A 24,903-nucleotide genomic window follows, 5' to 3' on the forward strand; every position below is an offset into this window, starting at 1 on the left:
TTTTTGCGTCCTTGATTTTGGTACATATGCCATCCCGAGACCAATCGCGGTCAGGTGACCCTATATCAGCTGGCTCGACTCGCTCTCTTCCTTTCCTTCTGTCCCTTGCCCTTATCCACAATGCAGGCTCAGGCTAATTTAGCGTCGACGCAGGCGATAACGCAGACCCAAAGTCTCGCAGCAGTTCAAACGCTGCTCAGGGCTGGACTGTCTTGCATAACATTCCTTAGGTGAGTACTTTGAAGCGCATATACCCAGATTGATACTCAATATACCACTAGAAACCTACTCCCGGAGGAGAACTTTGCCGAAAGTAAAGGGAATCATCGCTTCTTTTGGACGATTGCTGACCACGCCTAGGTCATTTGACAACGGCGGACGACTCTATCATATCGTCCTCTGACGCAGACGCGACTCCAATGAATAAAACTCGAAGCAACAAGGTCAATGGGTTCAGAATCATGGTGAGTAGTTGGCTACGGTGTCTACGATGAGTACTCAGCCCCGTTCATCCAGACTATGGTCCGGGGCTACACGGACGAGGCTGATAGGATTCTCAATTACTTGGTAAGTCGTTTATTCCCGAGTATATGCGATCTAACAAGGTTCCTTGGGGTAGGAGAATGGTATTTTCGACGCCTTGGAGAAGCAGTACCTTCGAAGCTTCATCTTTGCAATTTACTTGGTATTTCGCTGAGTGGCCAAACAGCACCACGTCGCTAACTATGATCACAGGATAGCAAGGACCCCAAAAAGTAACATTGCTCAAGGAATGTTTGCCCGAACGTACTAACTTCAATATGACATTAAAGCATTGTCGAAGCATATACTTTCAACTTCAAGGTTTCATTTCCAGATTCGTTGTTGAGGCTCGATCTTACTGTCCCTCGCAGTACCACAAAATCCCTGGTACAGATACAATGGCGCCAGTGATGACTCTCGGCAACGACCTTGAAAACATGTCTCTCAACGGCTCTTCCCATCGTCCCAAAGACCCTGTCGCCGAAGCTGTTCATCAAGGCCGATTGCCTACCCTCAGAGAAGTTAAGAAGAGTGTAAAGGTGCGGATTGACTCTTCTGCCCGGGCTTTATTCTTGATTGCTTTTTCAGACTATGATGAAGACCCTTATTCAAGCTATCACTCACATGGATGAGTTGCCTCGTATGTATTGTTTCTCTCACCGTGACGCCGCTACTCACTTTGCTTTCCAGGGCGGCGTTTTGCTACCTTCAAATTGTTCTACACCGATGCAACTCCGGATGACTATGAGCCGCCCAACTTTAACACAGGCGACTTCGAAAAAGACAGATGGTACTTCATGACACACAACCTCGACGAAGTCCCGGACAAGTTTAGTGTAGGAAAGGTCGACTGTGGCTTTCACTCGTACGTTCAGCCCGTCATTCATCCGTTCAGAAATTGACAATCCACAGAGTCAATCTCAAAGTCGCCTCCGTCGCCAGCTTCCTTCCCTCCTCCACCGACAACGACGACGCTCTTTTCACCGGCACTGTTACGAAGGCCTTGTTGCCAACGAAACTTAACACAGAAGAAGACACTGCCGCATTCCAAAAGCAAGCCGAAGACCAAGAAGAGGACGCGAAAACAAGGAACCTTGCTTGGTCGGCAGAAGAGGATCTCGATGATGTAGATGCTGAAGGCGAAGATGACCCCGACTATATTCAACGCCCAGATGGCACTTACGAGCTGGTTTCCGGCAAAGGTCTCCAGGAATCGGTACCTCTTGGTCGGAGGAAGGAGAACGGAGATATCGAAAAGACGATTGTACCGGATACTGGCAGCATCGAAGCTTGTTTTCAAGGATTCCAGGAATCGGTACCTCTTGGTCGGAGGAAGGAGAACGGAGATATCGAAAAGACGATTGTACCGGATACTGGCAGCATCGAAGCTTGTTTTCAAGGATTCCAGGAGTCGGTGCCAACTCGGTTGCAGGACCTTGTCAGTCTTCTTGTGGATCATAATGAACGATTCTAACAATGGCTGTAGAATTCTAAGCCTTCCCCGGAAATCGGTCTTTTCGATGAAACGCAGGCACTGTTCCAGACGGAACCGTATGGCACGACGGCTGATGGGCCCCCGTTGCGACTTGAAACCCCTGCAGATCATATATCTGGCGACGAAAAAGCGTCCCTGCCACCTTCCAACATGGCGATGGAGCTGGATTCCCCTTTGAGCAGTGCACTAACGACCCCTTCCCCGAGCCTGCCGCGAAGGTCGAACGGGAGAAGCCCGAGACTTGCGAACGAGGACGAGGAAATGTTAGGTATGTGTTCCTCAGGCGTACCCACTTGGAACAATCTGCAACTGCGTCCCAGATCCCGAGACGCAGGTCGGCGATCCTAACTCACGCATCGTCGATGCGATTCAATCATTCAGCCCGAGTGACAAGGCAGCAATGGACTCGAAATTGGACGCCATCTTGGAGCCTCCTGTGACGCCCAAAACACCCCAACCTGTGGAGGATATCGGTCTGGACTGTAGTTGCGGTATCACGGTACGCGTCTACTGTCATCTGTAAGATTCTCCCTGATACAGAACCCCGACATAGATCGAGGATCCCATGTGCTTTTGTGAGGCGGGATGTGGACGGTGGTATCATGTTTGGTTAGTCAGTTCTGCTCTATTTAGCGCCATCATGTTCTGACATTGGTGATTGTAGGTGCATGGGGTACGTTCAGCTTTCTCTCAACCAATAGTCGATTCTCATACATGGCTCCCCGCAGATACCATTCCGCTCGCGACCCTCGACTTCCCAACAAGTTTACTTGCTTCGACTGCCGCCTCAGGGCCGACCCCTCTTTCAAATACATTATCGAAGACACCGTTTACCCTTCGATCATGGAGAAATACAGGGAAATTGTGACCTTCAGGTAGGGATCTGTTACTTTCTGTCGCAGTCCTTCGCTCATTAAAGACCTCAGGCGGGCCGTCAAGGTCTTTGAAGAGTCTGGGAGTATGACCCAGTCAGAGTTTGCCAAGTCAATGGATGGGGACATCAATAGTGCGCGATGGTACATTCAGAGGCTACAGGAAGAGGGTTAGTCGCGGTCTTGACCTCTTGACATGGTCTGATTCGCTTGTCCAGAGTTCATTCACCAGGTTGCGACTACTATCGATGCATTTGGCGTTGTTACCGAGACGCGTTTGAATAAGAACCGGAAAGCAAAGGATCGCAAGGCGAAGCAGCGAAAGAAGCTCCAGAGGACTCGATATGTTTTCAACCATGGGGTCAAGCGAGAGCAAAAGTACAAGGACTACTTCAATCCCGACCAAGAGGTCGAAAGTCGAATGGTTGGATTGGACGACTTGGTAGGCCCCAACGTCGCGTTCTCCAGGGCGATCCACCACTGATGACCGCTGTAGAGGAACTTCACTAGCACGACTGCCCATGTATCGGCTGCCGCCCTTGCTGGTAACATCAGATCCGGACCATCAACTGCCGCCAACCCTGCGTATGATACGCAGACGATGGAGTTTTCCCAAGAACTTGGTTTCTCGGACAGTCAGAAGCGAGGGGCTGCCGACGGTGCGCAGAATGGAGCTGTCGACCGTCCATTGAAAAAGCTCAAGATTTCTGTTGCTACTGGAATCGACCTCGCTGAATGATACTTCCGTAATACTACCTCCATGTACACCTTGTCTATACTTTGAAAACCTGTGTCCCTAACGCAATTGGGAGGAATTTGCGTGAAGTTGAGTTGACTTGCCCTAAAGTGATGGGGTATGTGGTTCCCGCGACCCGAGGCGGACGGTTTCTTCAACCCCTCCTGGCTTTTCTCTCGTCAAACTTTCTGGTTGCTTGACGGATCGCGCTGGGAGGCCCTCGCAGGAGATGAAGTAACCGGTGCATGGCATAGACTTACACCTCCGTATCCCCCATTCACAGCCGTCCCACTGCTGTCTGGGTTCGTTAGCGTGGCGTACATTTTCCCCCCTCCTTTCGTTTTTTGACATATAATGTAATATCACTGAATGAAAACATTACATATCCGCATGAAAACCTTTGGATAGCCTGACTCCAAGCACAGTACTTAGTCGGAAAGATATGCTCGTAAAATCCACCGAATCGTGTGTGATGTTGGTGGGAGGTGCGCAGGGGGTCCGAGTTGAGGGAACGATGATCGTTTGGGTTTTGACTTGAGAATGTCGTGGACAGCGGTCTCCAGAACGTTCTATGGGACTCATGGACGAAAGAGTGGAGGTCGTGTTGATATTGCAACATACAGCTTGGATTCGTAATCGCAGTGACCTCTCCCTTTAACCACGATCCGTCGACTCATTGGAATTCAAACAAGTCACACCGTCAACGACGTTATGGTTTACAAGCTTTCAGCCGTCCTACAGGGACACAGTTCAGATGTTCGTCTGCCCACGGATCACCCAGTTCATGTTACTCACCAGACTATGCATACTCTAGGTTCGCGCCTTGGCGACCCCGACTAACGATCTGATTCTGTCCGCCTCTCGTGACACAACCGCAATCGCATGGAATCGCACATCGCCTGGAGCGAAGGAGTTCACAAATGAAACCGTGCTGCGTGCTGGGAGTCGCTATATCAACGCCGTGGCCTTCATCCCACCAACTCCCGACGCACCAAAAGGTATGGACTTCATCACGCCTTGGACGCGTCATCCGCGATCTGACCCATCGCGATCCTCTGTGCAAACAGGCTTCGCTGTGACTGCGGGCCAGGAGACAGTCATCAACCTCTTCGATCTATCCAAACCTAGAGACGATCCCGACTACACTCTCGTTGGACATACTGAGAATGTCTGTACCCTAGACGTCAGCCCAGCAGGAACGATCATATCAGGTAGCTGGGATAAGTAAGTCTTCCTTAGTTTCTGAAACGAAAGGCTTCTCTATATATTCAAAAAGAACAGCAAAGGTCTGGAAGAACTTCTCGCTGGTCTACGATTTGAAAGGACATCAGCAATCGGTGTGGGCTGTTTTGGCTGTTGACGAGGATTCTTACTTGACCGGCAAGTCCCCGTTCATCGCCAGCGATGTTGTGGCGACTCTACTAACCCTTGCTTCAGCTTCTGCTGATAAAACCATACGTCGCTGGCACCAGCATAAAACCGTTCATACTTTTACCGGTCATCAAGACGCTGTTCGCGGGCTGGCTTTGGTCCCTGATATTGGTTTCGCTTCCTGCTCAAATGATAGGCACGTCTCCACCGCGCGGTAATCCATGAAATGAGATTGATCCTTCCCCTCAGTGAAGTTCGAGTTTGGACATTTGGTGGCGACCTCATATACTCGCTCTCTGGTCACACTTCCTTCGTCTATAGTCTCTCCATCCTTCCGGACGGCAATGTAGTATCGTCTGGAGAAGACAGGACGGTTCGCATTTGGAAAGGTTTGCCTGATATGATTCCCTTTCTGTCACCCTGCTCACGCTTTTAAATGATAGACGGCGAATGCGCACAGACTATCGTTCACCCGGCTATCTCAGTGTGGGCGGTATCCACTCTTCCGAACGGCGACATTGTCAGCGGTGCAAGTGATGGCGTTGTTCGAGTATTCAGCTCGGTGGAGGAGCGATGGGCGTCTGCTGACGAGTTGAAAGCATATGAGGATCAAGTAGCAAGCCAAGCCCTACCGTCTCAGCAGGTTGGCGATGTGAAGAAGAGCGACCTTCCGGGTCCCGAAGCACTCCTGGCTCCAGGTACGCCTGTGTGTGTTGTGATCACCATCTCTTTTCTTACGTTCGCTTAGGGAAGAAGCCCGGTGAAGTCAAGATGATCAAAAACGCCAAAGACGTCGTTGAGGCACATCAGGTAAGGGAGAATCCCTGTCGCCTTTAATTCTAATGCCTGATGCGCATTCTATACTTAGTGGGACAGTGCTTCCAATTCATGGCAAAAAATTGGCGATGTCGTAGACGCCGTCGGTCAAGGCCGAAAACAACTCTATCAGGGCAAAGAGTATGACTATGTATTTGATGTGGACATTCAAGACGGAGTGCCCCCACTGAAACTGCCTTACAACGTCACTGGTATGCTGTTCTAACGTTGACAGGAACAGAAACTCACTTTCACCAGAGAACCCATACAGTGCAGCGCAACGATTCCTTGAAGCAAACGAACTATCTCTCAACTACATTGATGAGGTTGTCAAATTCATCGAAAAGAACACAGCCGGCGTGAATATTGGTACAGGCAACGAAGAATATGTCGACCCTTACACTGGTGCTTCAAGATATCGGTCCAATGCGGGGACCGCTGCGACAGGCCCTGCGGAATATATGGACCCATTCACAGGCGCTTCGCGATACAGGGCTCAACCACAGGCACCTGCCCCCTCCGTTCCTTCGGCGAACTTGGTGGATCCATTCACCGGCGCCTCGAGATACTCTGGTCAGCCAACCGCCTCCCACCCAACAACCAAGATCCTTCCTGTGGTGTGTGATCTCCATTATTCGCCTGGATATATGGATCTCAATCCGTGTGTCTTAGTCCAAGTTTGTCAACTTCAAGCAGGCAAACGTCACAGCTATGCAAGGCAAGATCCTTCAGTTCAACGATGTTTTGCAACAAGAGATTGTATGTGTCTTCATTGCAGCTGTGAATATCCCACACTCACCTCACGTAGTCCACGTCTTCACTAGCCATGTACCCCGATGACCACGACGCTTTAAACGAGATCTTTGCCAAACTATCAAAGCTGACCGCGACACCCCCCTCGCCTACGACGCCACTTTCTCCCTCCCATGTCGAACACATCGTCCACATTCTCGAACGGTGGCCTCCTTCGCAACGGTTCCCCATTATTGACCTTAGTAGACTGCTGATAGGCTATTGCCCTGAAGCATTTGCTTCTCCGGGCGAGAAAGAGAAGTTCATTGAGGCCCTCTTCCAAAGTGCGGAATGGAACGCGCCCTGGACTTCCCCACTCCCAAAGCATCGTGAAACCAATATTCTTCTATTGCTGCGAAGTTTGGCCAACGCCTTCCAGGAGGGAACTGAGATCAATGGTGAATGGCTGATGAAAGTGAGTCGACTCCCCTTTAGTCAGCGATCGAGGCTAATGTCGACGCAGCTCTTGCAAGCCTTGGGTGAGGCGCCGTTCACTATCTTCGGGAAGAATCAGAGGGTCGCTTTGGCGACAGTGCTATTCAAGTGGGTGACCCGCTCATTCTTGTGTGCTAGCAACTGATGTCCTATAGCATTTCTTGCGTCTCTCTCACCACTCCTTTGTCGCCCGAGACTCGAAATCAGTACATCACTGCTTTGCTTTCGGTATGTCATGGTGCCTGGTGTATTTGACTTCCCATTTACGTCCATTCAGATCCTCAACACCGAGAAGACGGAATCCGAAGCAGCCTACCGGACCCTGGTCGCTCTCGGCAATATTGTCAGTAGTTCTTTTCACATATTTGCTTCTGTTTACAACTTCGTCTCTCGCAGGTCTACACAAGCAAGCAAGGCTCTCGTCTTGACGAGGCCCAGATCGCTCAAATCAGACACTTGTTGGGCTCTCTCCATGCCACTTTCCCCGAGGACCGCGTTAAATCCATCTCCCAGGAGATATCTTCATTGCTCTGAGCTTCCACCGCTTTAATACTTTTCAAATCATTCAAAGAGCTGTACCTTTCCCTCCCGGTTGGTTCGACTCTCCCCTCCCTGGCCTATACGCTTTTTCGACTACTTTTGGTCTTCTGGTATTTTTGACACGTGTAGAACGGACAGTGGGTTCTCTTGAAGTTGTATCAACTGATTCGTCGCCGATATCACCCTTTTCATGTATTCATCTGGGACTTTCGAGGGCGTTTTCTGTCTGTGGCTTTCACAAATTCGCTGAGGCATTGTGAGGTTTGTTTTCCCAAGTGCAACGACTCCGGCGCAACACCGTAGACAGAAGTTTGGAAAGGCCCCTCCGAGGCTCCTCAATTTCGTCTCACCATGAGCGAAGCTGAGCGAGGTCAGTGATGTCCCTTTAAGACGCATGACGGGAGACCTATTCCGGAATAAGAGCAACAGGCAGCAGCTGCACGTTCGTTGTCCCTTCCTTTGAAGACGGGGGAAGAATTCTTGACCCTCGTAACGGAGCAGGTCAATAAAGACTCGGCCCCACCAAGACACTACCTCTCAACCTTTTTATGGGTCGGAGTACAACGTTGGTATCCGTCCATCATCGATCATCCCCACTTTGGTCAAGAGCGGCGCAGAGATCAGTGCCTCGGAAGGAGCGAATGTCGTTGCTAGACACGGGACGAACCTCGCTATCGCCATCCTCCAATCGTTTCTAGATGTCGGATGGGACATCAATAGCTACACTAGCTTCGGTCAAGATGCTTGAATATGGAAGGCTATCCGTCGAAACGACCGCATCTTGGTCCAATGGTTGCTCGAACACGGGGCAGACCCCACCCTACACGACGGCTGGCAGTTGGAACGGGTCTTAGAGCATGCAGCTTGTTATGCGTCTCCCGAAGTGATAACTCTGCTCGTCGACGCCGGGTTGGAAGTCAACGGAACTCGGGCGCTGGAACGTGCAGCCAAGGAAGGGAGACTGGAAGTCGTCGAGTGTCTGCTGGACCTGGGCTCTCAAGTTGATGAAGTACCGGATCCATCCTCAGACAAGACGTATGTGGCTGAATTCGATCGCCTTGGCACACCATTGCATGCTGCTGCAGAGGCGGGTCATTTGGACATTGTTCGTCTGTTACTTCGCCGTGGCGCCAACCCACACCTGGGCGACAGGTCAGGGGCCACCCCTTTTGATCGTGCGATAAAACAGAGGGTCAAAGACGCACTAGCTGCAGCGACGAGTACCAGATGCTCTTAAATACTACAATAATGTCGTCTAGTGCCATGATAGCCCTGCCAGAGTTCCAGAACATCGTCAGATCACCCATCAAAATATGGGGTTACTTAGAGTCATCGCCGCAGGATGGTGGATCAATCCATCCCGGTTGACTCACGACCACCACATCTGCTCAAATGGCACGAATCCGTGTCTATATCGTCCGACATGGTGAAACCGCTGAAAATCGCAACGGCATTTTGCAAGGTCACCTAGACACAGAATTGAATGACGAGGGTTATCGCCAAGCCGAGCTCGTGGCAGATGCATTGAAGGATGTGTCGTTCAAGGTTGCGTTCTCCAGTGACCTCAAAAGGGCGAAAATGGTGAGATTTACGCCATAAAATACAATCGATAAGAACCAAGTGTATTAAATCCAGCAATGTAGACGGCTGAGCGGATCCTAAAGAATAAGCCAGAGGTCAGACTTCAGACATCTGAAGCTTTGCGTGAAAGGGTAAAGGGTCGAGCATTTGATCCATTCAGATCTATTGCGCTGACCCTTTTTTTTAGTTCATGGGGGTATTTCAAGGGACCAAAATCACGAAGGACACCAAAGTCGCCCTATCCCAAGATAAGACCATCGAGAGCAACCAGCACCTGCGGGAACGCGGTGTCAACTGGTGGAAGCAAACGATTATCCCAATGGTTTCCGAAGCAGATGACTCGGACACCATTTCTGTTTTAATGGTTTCTCACGGAGGATTCATCTCGAGTCTAATACAAGAACTCATGGAGGAAGGATATGCCACTTCAGATAGATATGCCCTTCCCCTTGGAAAATGCCTTAACACTGCGATCGCGATTCTAGAACTGGGAGGCACCGATGGGACAGCGTCTTTAGTAAATTACGGCGATATTTCTCATTTACTCAATGCAAAGACACAGGCAAAGGGGGTCGTCCAAGAGAACGTCGATGAGGTCGAGGTAGATACCTCACCCAGCGGTAGCGATTCCAAGGGCGTAGTGCAAACATGGTTAGATAGTTCAAGTCACGATGCTCGCTAGACGCATTAATGTATCACCTTACTACTTGTTATCTAGTACTACTTTTTGGCTTGAACTGGGGTGCGAGGCTCGGGCGCTAAATAGGCTGTGTGGGAGAGAGCGGGCCGCGCTATAGCTAGTGATGGGAGCGCAATGCCAAGCCCATGAGCGGTTCCTCTTCAGTTTTATCCTCGATGGCACAACCCATTACTCTTCTCGCCTTCAGCGGCCACGAGCATTTACGGACGCGGGTGGTACTCTCGGTACTCAGTGGAAAGCAAGTGAAGATCGATAAAATTCGCTCAGACGACAAAAACCCTGGTCTACGAGGTGTGCAGACTACCTTTTCATCTTGCCAGACATTGGATGAACCGACTCGCTCGTATCTGCGCATAGATTTTGAAGTTAGCTTCCTCAGACTGATAGAAAAGGTCACCAATGGTACTATCATAGAGATATCAGTGACTGGTGAGTGTCCGTTGAACTAACCCATTCGCACATACCTGACCAACGAATCTCTAGGCACTGCGATCCTAGTAAAGCCAGGCATCATCGCAGGTGGCCCAGTGCAACACGAATGTCCATTATCAAGGTCTATTGGTTACTTCCTAGAACCCATCATCATGCTCGCACCTTTTGCCAAGCGTCCTTTCCAGTTGACGCTGAGGGGCATCACGACAGACGAGCATGACCTATCTGTGCGCTTTTACGCTACCTTGGTGCATACTCAATTGAGTCTGACAAAGGATTTTAAATAGGTCGACCTTCTCCGAACAGTCACATTACCGCACCTACAATTCTTCGGCATCTCGGATGGCCTGGAGCTCAGGGTGAGCATACACCATCTCCCACACGCAGCACTGAAGCAGCTTAAATATGGTTCTCCAGATAAAAAAGCGTGGCGACCCGCCATTGGGCGGTGGGGAAGTCCAGTTCCTGTGTCCCATTGTAAAACAGGTTAAGACCCTCAACTTTGTCGAGCCTGGCAAAATAAAACGTATCCGAGGCGTCGCGTCAGTCCACCTTCCCTCTTGAAGCCATGTTTACACCTAACTGACATAGTTACCCACAGCCATGCCGTTCGGGTTAACCCTCAATTCTCTAATAGGATGATTGAAGCCGCAAGGTCTGTGCTCAATCGATATATTCCTGATATATATCTGTATTCGGACGTGTACAAGGGTGAAGAGAGTGGCAAGTAAGTGCTCACTATCATTCCCCCAGCTGTTATTTCTCAACCTTTTGATACCATCTCAGATCCCCAGGCTATGCTCTTAGCCTTCTTGCAGAGTCGACGACAGGTGCACTTCACTGCGCAGAAGCTGCTTCTGAACCAGGCGTTGTCCCCGAGGACATTGCCCTCAAAGCTACCCGGGCTCTCCTCACTGAAATCGAAAAGGGAGGCTGTGTAGATCGAAAGCACCAATGTCTAGTCTTGCTCTATATGGTTCTCGGTAGTGAAGATGTCGGACGATGCGTAATGGGCGAACCCACACCGCGAACGTGAGTCTTCTTTCCATTCTCATCACTGCACCCCGTGTCAAGGTCCAAACAGCTAACGACTGTTCGTTGTATACAGAATCCAGTTCTTGAGGGACGTGAAGGAGTTTTTTGCGACCTCGTTCAAAATTGCCAGTGCAGATCCGTCAGATCCCGAGTGCAAGCAATTGACGTATTCATGCTACGGTACTGGATACGTGAATGCCAACCGAACGCTCGCCTAGTTGGCGCTCAACTTCCCGTTTCAACTCCCCTGTCCTGTAGGCCACGGATATCACCGAGGGTCCCTACTACCCGCAGTACCAACCATTCCGAGACTGCGAAGGCCTCACGGTCGCCCCGTTGCTCCAGACACGGAGGAGTACTTAACGATAGAATCGTTGAATCATCCACCATTTTGACGACATAAGAGATGTGCTACTGGGTTATTCGAGTATTGAACGGTGTCGTCAGGGTACAGTGAAAAAGGCGTGTTTACTACGATGGTTCTTCTGTTAGTCGAACACTGGTAGAAGTATCAGTACAATGTAACGATTAGCTTAACGGCAAAAGCATGATTAAAACTGCGATGCCAGGTATATCAGCCCAGCAAGCCCAAAGATGCCAATGTTGGAAGGTGTGCCAATGGACACAGCGCCATCCACGAGCGGTACGGCTTCTCCAATGGTCTCGTTCAAACAGGCAAGAAGTCCCGAGTCAATTCCAGATGGCAATGGAACGTCCTCAGCTCCTTCCTCCTCGAACACGGCCGTATTATTGTAGCCATCGAGCGTGAGGGCAGCACTACTCGCTCGATAATACTGCACCACTTCCTCCGGGCGCGGTGGTTCTTCTTCTGCACCGTCGTATTCGTCGATGGGGATGTCATCATCGTCCTTGAGCATGGAGCCACATTCCTCTTTAACGACTTCAGCGATAGCTTCTACGGAATCTTTATCTGCGAGGAAACGGAAAGTCGAGTCTGTAGAGCCCGACTCGAAAGCAGCACGGTATTGCTGACCACCTGGTCGCCGACCGTCTCTAGCATGTCCATACTATCCGAAGCATTGAGTTATTGATTGAATGACGATTGGAGAAGGATAGGAGTTGCCCACCTGTGATGTATAGAGATACGAGGCCCCGACTCCGGTCCCGACCCAGGCTACTGGCCAGAAGAAGAAGGGGAAACCGCGTCCATTTACACCTCGTCCCGCGACTCCTGGGTATCCACTACCATATTGCCTATAGCCAGACAGAGATAAGCATGCACACTGTTCCTAGAGAGTTCGGAATAGCTCACCTCGTGCCGTATACATCCCCTCTGGTTCCACCTCCCGCCATACGCCCTGCGAAAGGCGACCCAGCTGGGAGAGCCGCGGGTGTGCCTCCCCCGTTACTGTACGTCGAGGACGACTTGGTGCCTGCTCCAGTGTTGATGCTAGTCGACCTTCCACCTCTACCACCACCGCCGGCGCTACCGCCAGAGCTGCCTCGGCCAGCTCCTCCGCCTCCACCACCACGTCCTCCGCCCCCTCCACCTTTCCGTCGTTCCAGTTTACGACGTTCGCGGCGGCTGATAAATGGAACAAAGACCATAGTGAATCCTGGTGTAGAAGGGTTGTAAGAGAGAACGAGTTGTGACGAAATCTGGAGGGCCCAGGTTCAACGGGCTTTTATAGCGGTATGTGATGGTGGTTGGAGCTTAACCCATGAGATCCGTTGTTGACACTGCCATCAGCACTGATTTGGTCTCCTGGCGTCTGGGGCTGAAATAAACGCCCTACAGATCAGACCCATTTATCCGAAAACGCAAACAAGCGCTGAGACAGCGCTTCCAGACGCTGGTCAATTAAAAGAGACGACAAAAAGGCGAGATGGATAGTAATTATCTGAGCCTCCAAGAGCATCCACCAGTATTCCGGTCGATGTATTGTCGGAGGAATCCAACGCCCACATGTGTCGTTTTACAGCTTTCTAGTTTTATTCTCCGAGAGGACCGCCCATTCTCGCATTGGTTGGGGCAGAATCTTTCCTTGACAGCAAGAAATATCAGTCGCATGTTGTTAGAATGCTGTTGGGTGGTATACAGCTACAGCTAATATGCACAGGGGCTCAGCGCTCCGCTGTGACCGATATGCCAACGTCTGCGCTAATTCTCCACTTAACGACAGCACTAAAACGCTTATAGATGACCTTTCCTAGCAACACAGGTAGAAGTGCAACAGTAGCGTCAATGGCCGGGGCGATAGGCCCCGCCGGATGTGCGGACAGTCGAAGCAAGCGCAACTGCGTTGAGTCCTTTAATGTGATCAGAGGAACGTCAATCAAACCAGTGGATGTTGCAGTTTATATATGCGAGTAGATGGGCAGGGATGGGAGCACGCAAAACGAGGTCATCGGACTGCGTAAAGTAGAGTTCCCGTTTTTGAGCAGTTACCAGGACGTCACAGCGCCAGCAACGACTCGGAGCGTCCATGACGGGCGCCTATCGAGATTCGAGCTGTACTCCACAGCCAGACAGCGCTGGCTGCCTCTACCTGAACTTTGCTAATGGGCAGGGGTTGGATCACACACCACCTGCCAACCTTTACAGCCCAGGGGAAGGTCAGGTGGGTATGGACGTTAACGACAGCTGACGCTCGGATTTATCTCGATTTCCATTCCCCCGCACTCCCCGGGTCGAAGGCGGACGGACGCGCACATAGCCTCCAATCCACAGAGCTCTGTCAGGGGAGGCGATTTTAAGCAGAATACCGTCATTATGCAGCTGGACACGCGGGCTGAATCAAGCGCTGTACCCCTGGGGCCTCTTTCGACATTCTGGCAGTTAGTAATTATGTCGCCCAAGGAGATGTAGACGTGGATTGTTAAAGGAAAGGCAAATAATGAATAGTACCTTATAGATAGCAACAGTAGTTAGCGCAATCCCCCAGGGCTCCCGAGATGGCACCAGTGTGACCTTGTCTGGAACACGACGAGTCGTCCGTACCTTGAAAAGTGATGTTTACATTCCGTACCAAGCTAAGCGTTGCCCGGTGCAGTGCATGCACTAGTAGCGCGTGAGGTGGTAAGACCCAAGGAACGAGATCGAAGACAACCTAGACGATGACCACCGGTGGTCGGGACAGCAGCTACCCCTAGATCCGTGAAACGAGGCAGGGCGAACGGCGGGCCATCGTAAGTATATCAAACCAGAATCTGACAGCAGTTTGCAAAGCATGGTCGAAGAGAGTGCGTTCCGCTGATATACTATAGTGTGGCCACAAAGGTAAATGTGCCTTTCGAGCATCAGCTGCAGAGGGTGGTCGTCTGGTACGGCGGTATCCCGTCTCGTCATCGTTGATGATGTCCTACGTGATCCAGAGTGCACAGGAGAGAGCGCATGCGGTCGACAAAGCCATCGAGCGACAGTAAGCTGTAGCCGGCAATAATGAAGTAAGGATCAGACTAAAGCGAGGAATCTCCGAGTTGAAGGAGGAGCTCTTGAATGCGCTTCTCTGAGATGGCTGGCGCCTGTTTGCCCTCTTTCTGCATTGCTTCGTAGCCTTTCTCGAGTCTGGAAATGCGTTGCTCGACTGCTCCAGGAAGGTCTTGGAGCTCTTCAAGGACAGGACCAGCTGGAAAGCATCTCTGTGAGCGATGGATAGGGCCATTTTAGAGCGGAAATACGATACCGATTTCATCCAGTTTCTGTTCCAGTGCCACCCAAAGTTGATCTCGATGGGAATACTCGGCTTTCAGTTTCTCCATAAGATTAGTGATTTCGTCCTGTCACAGTGGGTAATAAGTAATATGGTTAGAGTACTGACTTCTTGGACATGCATAATTGAGCGCTTACGCGAGTCGTCTCGTAAGCCTCGGTCAATACTTCATACTCGGCAAGAGTGGCGGTATCCATTTCCTTACACGCCGAGTTGAAGACAGCGATACCCTTCGCCGTGTTGGTGTCTACCTCGACATCGAGGAACTGCTGTGTTTTCTTCAGGCGGCGCATGGTGGTGATGAAGGCCTCCGTTAGCTCCTCCTTGAGCTGCTTGCTCTTTCTCTCGAAGGGGTCCTTGAGGGAGTCCACCAGAGCATCCAGCCTATCTTGATCTGATTGCTTTGGCCTACGGAGATGTAAACGTCAGTCAGACAGTCAAAAGTATGGTTTTGTGGAGAAATGGAAGAGTGATTTACCCCTCTTCCATCAAAAACGCTCGAATCGATTGTTCCTCATCTAAGCTGAAACCCAAGGGCTCATCATCGGACAGCGGGGTTTCTTGTGCTTCCTTCACAAGACGACCTTGGTTACCTTCTGGGTTCTCAGCATCGAGCAAGGTGGTGTCTTCGGGGTCAGAGTACATGTGAAGGTCGTGGGAGTGGCTGATAGCTCTGGGGTCGGGTGGGGCTGATCGCTGTGGACCTGCAGTTGGGCGCGACAAAACCGACGCCCTGTGGGCTTTAACTGTACAATAATAATCAGGATTTGGTATACAAATGATCATGTTATGACTGACTGAATTTAGCAGTAGACAGGGACATTTTGTCAGGAGGTGAGGGGCTGCAATCAGGTTGTTTGACGGCACAAGGAGGCAATAAGCGTGAAATTTAAAGTCCGCTGGAGAGTTGTTGAGGTGTCTGCGGGTGTTGTGGTAAACTGTTTCTGCCTTCGTCAAAACGCCTTTCTCCCGTGGATTTGCTCTCGAGGTCTTTATCTGCTTTCATTCCTTGAGAGCCCCGCTTCTTCCAGTTCTGTCCTTTTGGTCTAGCGGTTGACCCTATTTTCTCCCCCAAAAAACCAAGAAATTGCCCACAATGAACTCACGTCCGCACAAAGTCAGCTCAGTCTTATCGTCTCACATTTTGCCGTGGTTCTAAAGCATCATGCCTAGCAATCCATGTCCGAGCTCAAGCTTCGACGTCTGTTGGAACACAACCAGCGACTGAGGGAGGATTTGGCTCGCCCCAGGGTCAAGGTCAGCGAAGCTAGCGCCAGGTGCGTAAAATCGCGTCTTTCCCTTTCCCGGACTGCGCCTAACGCTTTTCGTTTAGCCTTATCCGCTATTGCAAGCAGACGAAGGACCATCTTGTACGTTTTAACGTTCCACCGTACCAACGTCGAGACCCAGGGTCTCGATCCTGGCCCCTGTGCCCCTGTATTGATCGAATGGGTTCCCTAATGGTGTCTCGTTTTTTATTTATTCATTTAGGTTCCATCTGTCTGGGGTCCTGTAGGAAAAGCAGACGATCCGTACGCGCCTCCGGCTCAAGGTTGCAACTGCCTTGTAATGTAAATCCGACACACCAACCAGTTCCGTCCACCGACTAGACCCGCGCCAAGCTCTTGCGACATCCCGATGCTTTCAACGGGATAATAGTCCTGAAGATGCTACTTTTATTCAGTGTTTATTGCGTTACGAAGGACGCGTGTTGTACAGCAAGATTGGAACTTTCCTCGATTCCATATACCTCCCCCTCTCTGATACCTGCCATCGTCATCGGACAACACTCGTTACACCTTACACCTCATTCACCACCGGCACCTCCATATCGTCTATTCTTACTCTATATACAGGGAACATGCACTCAATTATGTGTTAACATTATAACCGCCGCTTCGAATAGTTTCTTTTTTATTGGCACTCGTCCTTTCCCTTCCTTCCCCGATACTTTCTTTTCCGTTTCTCTAGACCTCACAAGGGCTCTGCGATGTAGCTGGCGAAATACATTCACTACGTCGTGCAATGCAACTCGCGGTAATTGAAAGGACGCGGATGAAAGCATTCAAAGCGGCTTTGGGTGACCATAGCAGGAATTATTGAGGTCGTTGAAAGATAGTCTGATGTGTGATCCTTAATTCGGATTGGCCTGTTCTCATGACCGCTTGACAAGAAAATACCAGTGCTGTGCCTTTTTACCACAGCCAACTCTTTCCCATCGCCGCCACCAATCAGCCAACCCCCGCATTCGTCGCCGTCGTCGTCGTCCTCATCGTCCCACCCTCTTCGTCGTCGTAGACAGTGAGCGCTCTCGCCGTCGACGCTCCTTCTTTGTGCTTACGTTCTCCATTGCGACCCTGTGATCTCGCCCTCTTTACAGCGCTCCGTTCTCACTCAACAACTTTTTCACCCACATTGCTGTCCCCACGACCTCGACTCTGCCCAACACCACCAAAATACCCTTTGCTCGACCCCAACTCCTTTCTGAATCATCATGAGCACCCGCGGAGGAGGTAGACAGTCAATGTCCGAGCTCAAGCTCAGGCGACTACTAGAACACAACCAGCGGTTACGGGAGGACCTGGCAAGACCTCGGGTGAAAGTCAGCGAAGCCAGCGCAAGGTATGTCGATTTTCGTAACCCGGTGTTTGAGAACAAGCTCGCTGACTGGCTACCGTAGCCTAATCGCATACTGCAGAAACACCAAGGATCATCTGGTACGTAGCGCTGGTTTCTGAAACGACGCGACCTTCCCGCTCATCGGTTTCTCTTATTACTTGTCACACAGGTACCTTCAGTGTGGGGACCAGTGGGACGTGCTGAGGATCCATACGGGCAACAAGCGGGAGGCAAGTGCTGTACGGTGCAGTAGTCGCCCAGCGCTGCCTCTATGTCCTCTTTTCTTCGCTCTCGCTGTCACTTTCAACGTTCTCTCATTCGCCGCCGCAACCCATATCCAACCCTTTCTGGGAAGATTCACCCCCGCCGCCCTTTCAGCCCCACTGTCCAGTTCGGATACGGATTCCCTTGCATCGACCTTTCTTCAAGGCGCTGCTGTGAGGCGACCTCTGACTCATGATTGCTACCAGCGGTCAAGAGCATGCTTCGCCTTGCTTGTGCCATATATCGACACTGTACTATCAACGCCTGGCCACTTTTGTTTTGGAACTCTGCTTTCATTCTCGTTCTCTGCCTGTCTTTCACAACGTCTGCTTTGTTACTGTTGTTCTGTCCTTTCTGAAGCGCTTATCAACCTACTGCCTTCTTTCCCCCACCTCTACTTTATACGTTTCTATTCCTTCTCTCCTTTTCTTCTTTCGTCTTGGTCTGGAATCGCAGTTGGGGTGAATTTCATTGCTCCTTTCTTTGGAATTTGGAAGACGGGCCTTTGCTTTTGCGTCCTCTCCTTTTTCTCCTGTACACGTAGTCTTGCTCACTCCTATTTATTCGTACCAAAAGATTTCTTATTCTACCTCTGTCCAAAGTGTGGTCTATTTCTGGCTGAGGCGCGAAGTACCGAGCACACAAATGACTCTATAGCGACTCGATGAATTGCTTGATTTTGGCCTCTGGCTGTGCTCCAAGGAACCCATCCGCTACTTCGCCGTTCTTGAATGCTAGCACCGTCGGAAGGGCCGTGACCTGGAAAGGAGGTCAATATGAATGCCCTCGACTTGAAATGTGCCCCCTCTGGCCCGGTCAGTGACGTACCCGGTATTTCCTTCCAAGTGCTTGACCTTCCGTCGAGTCTGTGTCGACTTTGACGAGGTCAATTGGGAGACCGGAGCCAGATGTTGCCGGCTCTTGAGTCAACTTCTCTATTACAGGGGATAATTGGCGACAGGGACCACACCAACTACGGGTGACGGAACCAAAGACGCGGGGTTGTCAGTCATATTGGTTGTTATGCGGACCACGTCGACAACAGACTTGGATGAGCCCTCTTAGAACCGATGCAGTGTCCAGGGCAGAGGGCTGTACCTGGACTTGAAAAAAGATAAAAAGAAGTGATGACTTACTCGGCATAGAAGTCGACCAACACAACGCGGTCCTTCACACTGGTCACTTTGTCAAATGTCTATAAAGTCAAATGGTTGGTCAGTTGTCAGCCCTCGTATGAAGCAAAGCCTGGATTGCTGAGAACCTGGCCATAATCCAGGGCTCAGCATGCCACTCACCGCGTTGTCCACGTTCAGGTACAGAGCAGCACATGGTCGAGTTGTGTGGAAGCTACGAGCGTATCCTACAGCGCCATTGAGGCGCCCAGACCATAGTGATCGCGTTGTAAGGCTTGAGGCCGGTCTGAGAGAACGGAACAGACTTGAGGCAGACATTTTGGGTCGGAAGATGACTTATGAGGTCAAAGCGTTGGGATACCCCGGTAGCAATCACCGCGCTGTGAGTCTGATCCCGGCCGGGCTTCGCGCTTTTGGTCGTGAACCACCATCACTGCTCTCAAGTTGACGATGTTCATCTCATCTTTCTGGTTTCCGTGCAACATTACGATACCGTAGAACCGCTGCAGGGCGACTCGTCTCATCAGAAGATGATGGATGAGCATACCGGAACGCCCCTTTACCCGACAGACCCGTTTTCTTCGTTATCGTCCGGGCAAGATGGACATTGGAACACGTACTTGGGCGGCAATCTAAATCAGCGGGGTGACTATCAATACTGAGGCCTTGGGGCTCGGTCAATCAACCTCATTCTAGGATGGCTATGGATGCCACGGATGTCTTTTGCCTTCTTGCTGCGGAAGGCTATCCAAATTTCTCGCATTAACCAGATCTACTCATCAACTCAACTTCTTGTCTCACTCGTGGATCTTCGAGTAACAGCGCGCAGTGTATTGCCATACCCATCGAGCGTTCCACTGGAACCCGAGTCCTTTCACAGGGCCAGTCAAAGTGCCAACGGCTTCGACTAAGGTAGCAACGACGGTGCCATACTAGTGGACGATTCAAACCATATCACTTGCCCAGCGCACACTTGGCATCTTCTATCTTACGGATGCCATTTCTATTCCAGGCTTGAACTTGACGGCAGGTAAGTAAGCATTCGTATTGTCTGAAAATGTTACTTAGTTAACATTGGGCAATTGCAGAGCGCACAGATATTTAATCTGCACACAACGGCCTGAGTTTCCCTTCCGATTGGTCATCTGTTAAGACAACACGGCCAAAGCTAACCATTCGTCTAAATTGTACTTCCAGAAGGAAGTACCAAGAGTTGGAAGCTGTCCCCGCTTTTGAGGCAATTAACGGTTTGACGGGCAACAGCGTCGCATTCTCATTGGTTGTAGAAATAGCGCAGCCTACATCGCGTTCCCATCACCTCCACTTACTTCCACTAACGAGTGTCGTAAATCTTCAGATTGAACAACTCCTTTGACACCAAAAGCGCGCAGGGTTGCCAGGTTGGATTGATGCTCCAGAAGTTTGGGTTGGTCACCGCTCTCTGTAGCCCTTAAAAGCCTGGCTGCCTCGACACTGGGATCCCCATCCTTGTCCCCTTTCTCTCACCTTCTGGTAAAAGAGCAGTGTGCGCCTGCCATTTCTTATCGCGCTTGTCTACGCTCTAACACTTTCTTCCGTCCTTAGGCTCGCCGCTTTTCCTTTACTTACTAGTATATAATTGATCAACATGCACTTCACCCTCGCTACCGCTGCTGTCCTCCTTCCCCTTGCTGCCCGCGCTGCTGATATCGCGGTCAGCGTCGGCGCGAACGGCGTGAGTGGCCTTTACACCACTCTACTTTATGCGTGCTGATGTCTGGCCACGGTGATTTCAGTTGTTGTTCGAACCCACCTCCGTCGAAGCCGAAGTTGGCGATGTCGTCGTTTTCACCTTGTTCGTGCTGTTATGTGGACATGTTCTCTTCTTCAGCTGACATTCTCCTCTCTCTAGCTACCCGAAGAACCACACCGTAACGCAGTCCACCTTTGATGAGCCTTGCACACCGGCGCCCAACGGTGCCCACTCAGGCTTCAGGTTCCTCGAGGCTGTTGACGAAGCCGCACCCGAGGTTTGGCGCTTCTCCGTAGAGAACACCAGTGCCACCTGGTTCTACTGTGCCCAGGAAGCCCCAGTCAACCACTGCAATTCAGGAATGGTGCGGCTATTCACTTATTTTCCAAAGCCATTGTATTGATTTCCGAACCAGGTATTCGCGATCAACCCGACAGAGGAACGAACCTTTGAGGCCTTTGCTGTATGTTTTTCTCGTTCCCTCTTCTCGACTATCCCTGACCAATTGCCAGGCTGCTGCTGAATCCGCTACTGCGGGACCTCTTCCCGCTGAGCCCTCTGGTTCTGAAGAGCCCGACTCTCCCAGCGGTAGCAACACCCCCACCGGCAGTGGTGCTGGTTCTCAGCCCTCCGATGCTCCTGGCGGCGCCGATGGCGAAGACGCTGACGCTGATGGTGCTATCCGAACCAGCGCCGCCTTGCCAGTCTTGGCCGCCGCCCTGCTCGGTCTTGCTCTCTAAATTCCTCAGTGTACAATACGGTTCGGAACTAGTTACCAGTATTCGACTGTTACTTCTATTGAAATATTACATTGATTCTGGCTCCCACCTTCCCCTAACGAATTCAAGGCGAATGGTTAATCTGGGCGGTGCATCAGCCCCTAAGAACGCGGCACCATTTGGGGTTTGGCCCGTTCAGCGCCATCATTACACCTCTTGCACTTGAACCATTCGGTCGACTGTACATAAAGTGCTACAACCTTGACGCTACACATTACACTGGCGCGACAACGACAGTCAACAAAGAGCAGGTACTGAGCAGACATGGACGCAATACGAGTGTCCAAGGTGTGTAACTCGTGCAGGCCGATGATAATAGCACCGACATTCAACATAAACACTTGAAGGTCGAAGGTGTCTCGTTCACCAAGGCTGGAAAAACGAACATCGGCACTATCCATTTAACAGCCCACCATATCATCTTCCGCTACCGAGAAAACGAGGAGGATCAGGAACTCTGGGTGAGCGCTTTCTCGACCTCATCTCGACGGACACCTGTGTTAACACTTGCCTCGAGGTCCCATATCCTTTGATATCGCTTGTGACTCGATTACCCCAGACACTGAATGGAAGGTCGCCATTGGATTTACATACACGGACCTTTGAAAGTTTCACCTTTTCGTTTGAAAAGGATCCGGATGCCTTGAACGTCTTCGAGAGCGTGAAAGAGTTGACCGTAGCCAGTATGTTCCCGCCCTTACCCCTGAACTGTGCAACTCAAAAACCGCCGGTAGCGTCTGTGACACAGCTATACGCATTCTTCTACACCCCAAACCCGCCTTTGCCAACGAACAACGGATGGTCGATATACTCGCCTAGAGAGGAGTATGGACGGATGGGAGTTGGAACGAGGACAAAGGCCTGGCGATTCACGGATATCAATCGGGACTATTCTGTGCGTCCTTTTCCTAAACTTCTTTTATTGAATATGAATGACTCCTTAGCGCACTGCTTAGTTCGCTCCCACATATCCCTCTCGTCTGGTCGTACCTACCAAAATCAGCGATACTACGCTCCAGTACGCCTCCAAGTACCGGAGCAAATGCCGGCTTCCCGTTCTCACCTACCTTCATTGGGCCAACTACGTAGGTTTATTGGCATCTGCATCGAATAAGTTCTAACAGCCAACAGGGCACTCTGACGAGGTCAAGTCAACCAATGGTTGGCATCACCCAGAACCGATCCGTGCAAGATGAAAAGCTTATCGAGGCGATATTTCAGTCCCACTGGTCTCCGGAATCCAGAACCTCAAGCTCTCCTGTCTATGGTGCAACTTCCACCAACCTCATCATCGATGCTCGTCCGACCGTCAACGCGGTGGCCAACTCCGCCAAAGGCGCCGGCACTGAAAACATGGATAACTACAAGGAAGGGAAGAAAGTGTACCTGGGAATCGACCACATCCACACCATGCGAGAATCGCTCGCAAAGGTTGTAGAAGCACTACGAGAGGCTGATACCTTGCTGGCAAGCTTCAGGAACGACATTCCTGACACCGTGTCCACACTGGATCGGCAAGCCCTTCGTCGATCCGGCTGGCTACGCCATATCGCTGCGATCCTGGAAGGAACTGTCCTCATTGTCAGAAATGTGCACGTCAACTCGTCCCATGTTCTCATCCATTGTTCCGATGGATGGGACCGAACTTCTCAACTCTCCGCCATGTCGCAAATATGCCTGGACCCATTCTACCGGACCATCCGAGGATTTGAAATCCTCGTCGAAAAGGATTGGCTTTCCTTCGGTCATAAATTCCTTGATCGTTGCGGTCACTTATCATCGGAGAAGTTCTTCCTGTCGCCTTCGTCGTCGGCCGAACCTGGCAGTGGTGCTGAAGCAGCACAGGCGTTCTTCACGTCTGTCCAGAATCGATTCACTTCACAAAACCATATCAGGGAAACCAGTCCTATCTTTCATCAGTTCCTCGAAAGTGTCCGACAACTTCAACGACAATTTCCAGAGCGTTTTGAATACAACGAACGGTTCTTGCGACAATTATATTACCACCTGTACTCATGTCAATTCGGAACCTTCCTATTCAACACCGAGCGAGAGCGGAAGGTTGGAGATGGGATCGACCCACCCGCGACGGAACGAACAGTCAGCATTTGGGACTTCTTCAATTCACCGGCGGAGATGGCTTTGAACACCAATCCCTTATACGACCCCTCCTTGGATGACCCTAAAGGTCGCGACATGGGTGTCCTGATTCCAAATTCAAAGGACATTCGATTCTGGCATGAACTGTACGGAAGGACGGATGAAGAGATGAATGGGAGGCTGGCCCAACCTCCAGCGCCCGAAGTTGTAGGTCCTGTCGCCAGTGGAGATGAGGACGCGGGGACTGACCGACCTATCACGCCTTCCAACGCACTTTCTGATTCTCCATCAGCGTCGGCGGCTCTTCCGCTTGCCTCGTCGCAGGTCTTGAGCCTGCCGGCAGGTTCACGTAGCGCCTCGCCATCCGTGGATGCAGGGCTCAAGAATTTATCTCTATCAGCACCGTCCCTCTCCGCTCCCAACCCTGCACGGCGCAGCAGTGTCAACTCGGGGTCGCCAGGATCGTCTACGTCAGCCTTGCGGGCCCATACTTCTTCCTCTTCGCCGCCGCCATCGTCTTCTCCACTATGGGGGAGAGCCAAACCTCCAGATTTCCTGTCAAGCACCGGTGTCAAGTCTGTGTGGGGCAGGCTGTCGTCGAATGCCACTGCAGCGTTTTCTGTCGTCCAGGACGCATACGCTGGTATGGCCAAGGACCTGAATAACAACTTTGCCAGCGGAAGTGAAGATGGCACTCAGAAAACATCAGAGTTGCGAAGTCGAGAAGCATTGCGGACCTGGGGTGAGGGATCCGAGTCGTCACCCCCTTCAACGCAGCCCTCGTCGATATCACCTGGCCCTACCTCTCTCCCCTCCCTTACCCTAACGAACCCTTGGGCAACAGCCGCTCCAAGGTCGTCACGAGCGGCAGGACTATCCATTGTGGAAAACAATCCCTGGGGTTCTAATTTTAACAGCGATTCCGAGCCGATATCGTCGCAAAGCCAGACGGGTCCGGATCCACTAAGCGCCCTGCCCGCCGACCCCACAGTGGAAGTGCCCTCCGCTTCAAGGCAGAACCCGGCCACGGTCAAGCGAGTACCGCAACGCGAAGTGTCTCCTCCACCTCGAGAAACGGCCTCGGTGAACATCGATCCCCTTGGAGTTGGGCTCCGGTAAACTAGTGTAACATGAAGTTCAACTAGCGGGACCACTAGTCCCAGATTTAGCGTTACTTTGGTTAATCCTGAGAACCGGAGAACTGATTGGCCGGATGTCGAGACATTGCTCTCTCTTTCGAAACGAGGCATTGTGATCATTGTACAGTAATACTTG

The 24,903-nt window shown here is 51.1% G+C and overlaps 12 protein-coding genes across 12 annotated transcripts; 9 read left to right on the forward strand and 3 right to left on the reverse strand.

Annotated features, from left to right (window-relative positions):
- Positions 1 to 120: 120 nt before the first annotated feature.
- CC1G_13888 (hypothetical protein) lies at positions 121 to 697 on the forward strand (the record flags this gene model as incomplete). The annotated part of the gene is made up of 5 exons (XM_001833094.2): positions 121 to 230; positions 282 to 313; positions 361 to 464; positions 517 to 567; positions 620 to 697. The coding sequence occupies 5 exons, from the start codon at positions 121 to 123 to the stop codon at positions 695 to 697; spliced, it is 375 nt and encodes a 124-aa protein (XP_001833146.2).
- Positions 698 to 959: 262 nt separating this feature from the next.
- CC1G_13889 (hypothetical protein) lies at positions 960 to 3,628 on the forward strand (the record flags this gene model as incomplete). The annotated part of the gene is made up of 11 exons (XM_001833095.2): positions 960 to 1,061; positions 1,111 to 1,162; positions 1,213 to 1,387; positions 1,435 to 1,960; positions 2,009 to 2,285; positions 2,338 to 2,516; positions 2,558 to 2,592; positions 2,746 to 2,892; positions 2,920 to 3,059; positions 3,108 to 3,331; positions 3,386 to 3,628. The coding sequence occupies 11 exons, from the start codon at positions 960 to 962 to the stop codon at positions 3,626 to 3,628; spliced, it is 2,100 nt and encodes a 699-aa protein (XP_001833147.2).
- A 708-nt stretch (positions 3,629 to 4,336) lies between these two features.
- Positions 4,337 to 7,573, forward strand: CC1G_01210 (phospholipase A-2-activating protein; the record flags this gene model as incomplete). The annotated part of the gene is made up of 16 exons (XM_001833096.2): positions 4,337 to 4,381; positions 4,440 to 4,623; positions 4,693 to 4,849; positions 4,902 to 5,005; positions 5,063 to 5,192; positions 5,246 to 5,385; positions 5,440 to 5,694; positions 5,745 to 5,806; positions 5,865 to 6,024; positions 6,071 to 6,429; positions 6,485 to 6,571; positions 6,621 to 7,019; positions 7,068 to 7,147; positions 7,195 to 7,267; positions 7,317 to 7,382; positions 7,436 to 7,573. The coding sequence occupies 16 exons, from the start codon at positions 4,337 to 4,339 to the stop codon at positions 7,571 to 7,573; spliced, it is 2,439 nt and encodes an 812-aa protein (XP_001833148.2).
- Positions 7,574 to 8,950: 1,377 nt separating this feature from the next.
- On the forward strand, positions 8,951 to 9,842 carry CC1G_01211 (hypothetical protein; the record flags this gene model as incomplete). Its single annotated transcript, XM_001833097.2, has 3 exons — positions 8,951 to 9,160; positions 9,223 to 9,291; positions 9,348 to 9,842. The coding sequence occupies exons 1-3, from the start codon at positions 8,972 to 8,974 to the stop codon at positions 9,840 to 9,842; spliced, it is 753 nt and encodes a 250-aa protein (XP_001833149.2). The 5' UTR covers positions 8,951 to 8,971.
- Positions 9,843 to 10,015: 173 nt separating this feature from the next.
- CC1G_01212 (RNA-3'-phosphate cyclase) lies at positions 10,016 to 11,690 on the forward strand (the record flags this gene model as incomplete). Its single annotated transcript, XM_001833098.2, has 8 exons — positions 10,016 to 10,151; positions 10,434 to 10,519; positions 10,580 to 10,651; positions 10,710 to 10,834; positions 10,894 to 11,019; positions 11,079 to 11,324; positions 11,401 to 11,518; positions 11,586 to 11,690. The coding sequence occupies 8 exons, from the start codon at positions 10,016 to 10,018 to the stop codon at positions 11,688 to 11,690; spliced, it is 1,014 nt and encodes a 337-aa protein (XP_001833150.2).
- Positions 11,691 to 11,878: 188 nt separating this feature from the next.
- Positions 11,879 to 12,896, reverse strand: CC1G_01213 (hypothetical protein; the record flags this gene model as incomplete). The annotated part of the gene is made up of 3 exons (XM_001833099.1): positions 11,879 to 12,355; positions 12,416 to 12,542; positions 12,601 to 12,896. 3 exons carry the CDS (start codon positions 12,894 to 12,896, stop codon positions 11,879 to 11,881), a joined length of 900 nt encoding a protein of 299 aa, XP_001833151.1.
- Positions 12,897 to 14,747: 1,851 nt separating this feature from the next.
- Positions 14,748 to 15,646, reverse strand: CC1G_01214 (hypothetical protein; the record flags this gene model as incomplete). The annotated part of the gene is made up of 4 exons (XM_001833100.2): positions 14,748 to 14,917; positions 14,975 to 15,068; positions 15,139 to 15,409; positions 15,480 to 15,646. 4 exons carry the CDS (start codon positions 15,644 to 15,646, stop codon positions 14,748 to 14,750), a joined length of 702 nt encoding a protein of 233 aa, XP_001833152.2.
- Positions 15,647 to 15,957: 311 nt separating this feature from the next.
- On the forward strand, positions 15,958 to 17,032 carry CC1G_01215 (guanine nucleotide-binding protein subunit gamma). The gene is made up of 4 exons (XM_001833101.2): positions 15,958 to 16,118; positions 16,175 to 16,278; positions 16,335 to 16,371; positions 16,493 to 17,032. Exons 1-4 carry the CDS (start codon positions 16,098 to 16,100, stop codon positions 16,574 to 16,576), a joined length of 246 nt encoding a protein of 81 aa, XP_001833153.2. The 5' UTR covers positions 15,958 to 16,097; the 3' UTR covers positions 16,577 to 17,032.
- A 172-nt stretch (positions 17,033 to 17,204) lies between these two features.
- CC1G_01216 (guanine nucleotide-binding protein subunit gamma) lies at positions 17,205 to 18,202 on the forward strand. Its single transcript, XM_001833102.2, has 4 exons — positions 17,205 to 17,302; positions 17,382 to 17,623; positions 17,682 to 17,718; positions 17,790 to 18,202. Exons 2-4 carry the CDS (start codon positions 17,496 to 17,498, stop codon positions 17,871 to 17,873), a joined length of 249 nt encoding a protein of 82 aa, XP_001833154.2. The 5' UTR covers positions 17,205 to 17,302; positions 17,382 to 17,495; the 3' UTR covers positions 17,874 to 18,202.
- A 333-nt stretch (positions 18,203 to 18,535) lies between these two features.
- Positions 18,536 to 19,335, reverse strand: CC1G_13890 (hypothetical protein; the record flags this gene model as incomplete). Its single annotated transcript, XM_002911804.1, has 4 exons — positions 18,536 to 18,643; positions 18,713 to 18,857; positions 19,021 to 19,079; positions 19,180 to 19,335. 4 exons carry the CDS (start codon positions 19,333 to 19,335, stop codon positions 18,536 to 18,538), a joined length of 468 nt encoding a protein of 155 aa, XP_002911850.1.
- Positions 19,336 to 20,512: 1,177 nt separating this feature from the next.
- On the forward strand, positions 20,513 to 21,574 carry CC1G_01219 (hypothetical protein). Its single transcript, XM_001833105.2, has 6 exons — positions 20,513 to 20,542; positions 20,602 to 20,731; positions 20,793 to 20,851; positions 20,909 to 21,113; positions 21,165 to 21,212; positions 21,262 to 21,574. Exons 2-6 carry the CDS (start codon positions 20,645 to 20,647, stop codon positions 21,487 to 21,489), a joined length of 627 nt encoding a protein of 208 aa, XP_001833157.1. The 5' UTR covers positions 20,513 to 20,542; positions 20,602 to 20,644; the 3' UTR covers positions 21,490 to 21,574.
- A 218-nt stretch (positions 21,575 to 21,792) lies between these two features.
- Positions 21,793 to 24,747, forward strand: CC1G_01220 (protein phosphatase; the record flags this gene model as incomplete). The annotated part of the gene is made up of 6 exons (XM_001833106.2): positions 21,793 to 21,816; positions 21,876 to 21,989; positions 22,088 to 22,211; positions 22,263 to 22,423; positions 22,485 to 22,613; positions 22,660 to 24,747. The coding sequence occupies 6 exons, from the start codon at positions 21,793 to 21,795 to the stop codon at positions 24,745 to 24,747; spliced, it is 2,640 nt and encodes an 879-aa protein (XP_001833158.2).
- Positions 24,748 to 24,903: the final 156 nt, after the last annotated feature.

The sequence above is a fragment of the Coprinopsis cinerea genome (genome assembly GCF_000182895.1).
Source record: "Coprinopsis cinerea okayama7#130 chromosome 2 map unlocalized cont3.2, whole genome shotgun sequence".
NCBI classification, from domain to species: domain Eukaryota; kingdom Fungi; phylum Basidiomycota; class Agaricomycetes; order Agaricales; family Psathyrellaceae; genus Coprinopsis; species Coprinopsis cinerea.

Bases quoted from the DNA above. Each gene is read 5' to 3' on its own strand.
- CC1G_01219 (XM_001833105.2), top strand. From the start codon at position 20,645: ATGCACTTCACCCTCGCTACCGCTGCTGTCCTCCTTCCCCTTGCTGCC. The intron at 20,732-20,792 runs GTGAGTGGCCTT...CGGTGATTTCAG, and splicing joins TCAGCGTCGGCGCGAACGGC to TTGTTGTTCGAACCCACCTC. The intron at 21,213-21,261 runs GTATGTTTTTCT...ACCAATTGCCAG, and splicing joins GAACCTTTGAGGCCTTTGCT to GCTGCTGCTGAATCCGCTAC.
- CC1G_01216 (XM_001833102.2), top strand. From the start codon at position 17,496: ATGAGCACCCGCGGAGGAGGTAGACAGTCAATGTCCGAGCTCAAGCTC. The intron at 17,624-17,681 runs GTATGTCGATTT...TGGCTACCGTAG, and splicing joins GTCAGCGAAGCCAGCGCAAG to CCTAATCGCATACTGCAGAA. The intron at 17,719-17,789 runs GTACGTAGCGCT...CTTGTCACACAG, and splicing joins GAAACACCAAGGATCATCTG to GTACCTTCAGTGTGGGGACC.
- CC1G_01215 (XM_001833101.2), top strand. From the start codon at position 16,098: ATGAACTCACGTCCGCACAAA. The intron at 16,119-16,174 runs GTCAGCTCAGTC...CATCATGCCTAG, and splicing joins TGAACTCACGTCCGCACAAA to CAATCCATGTCCGAGCTCAA. The intron at 16,372-16,492 runs GTACGTTTTAAC...TTATTCATTTAG, and splicing joins AGCAGACGAAGGACCATCTT to GTTCCATCTGTCTGGGGTCC.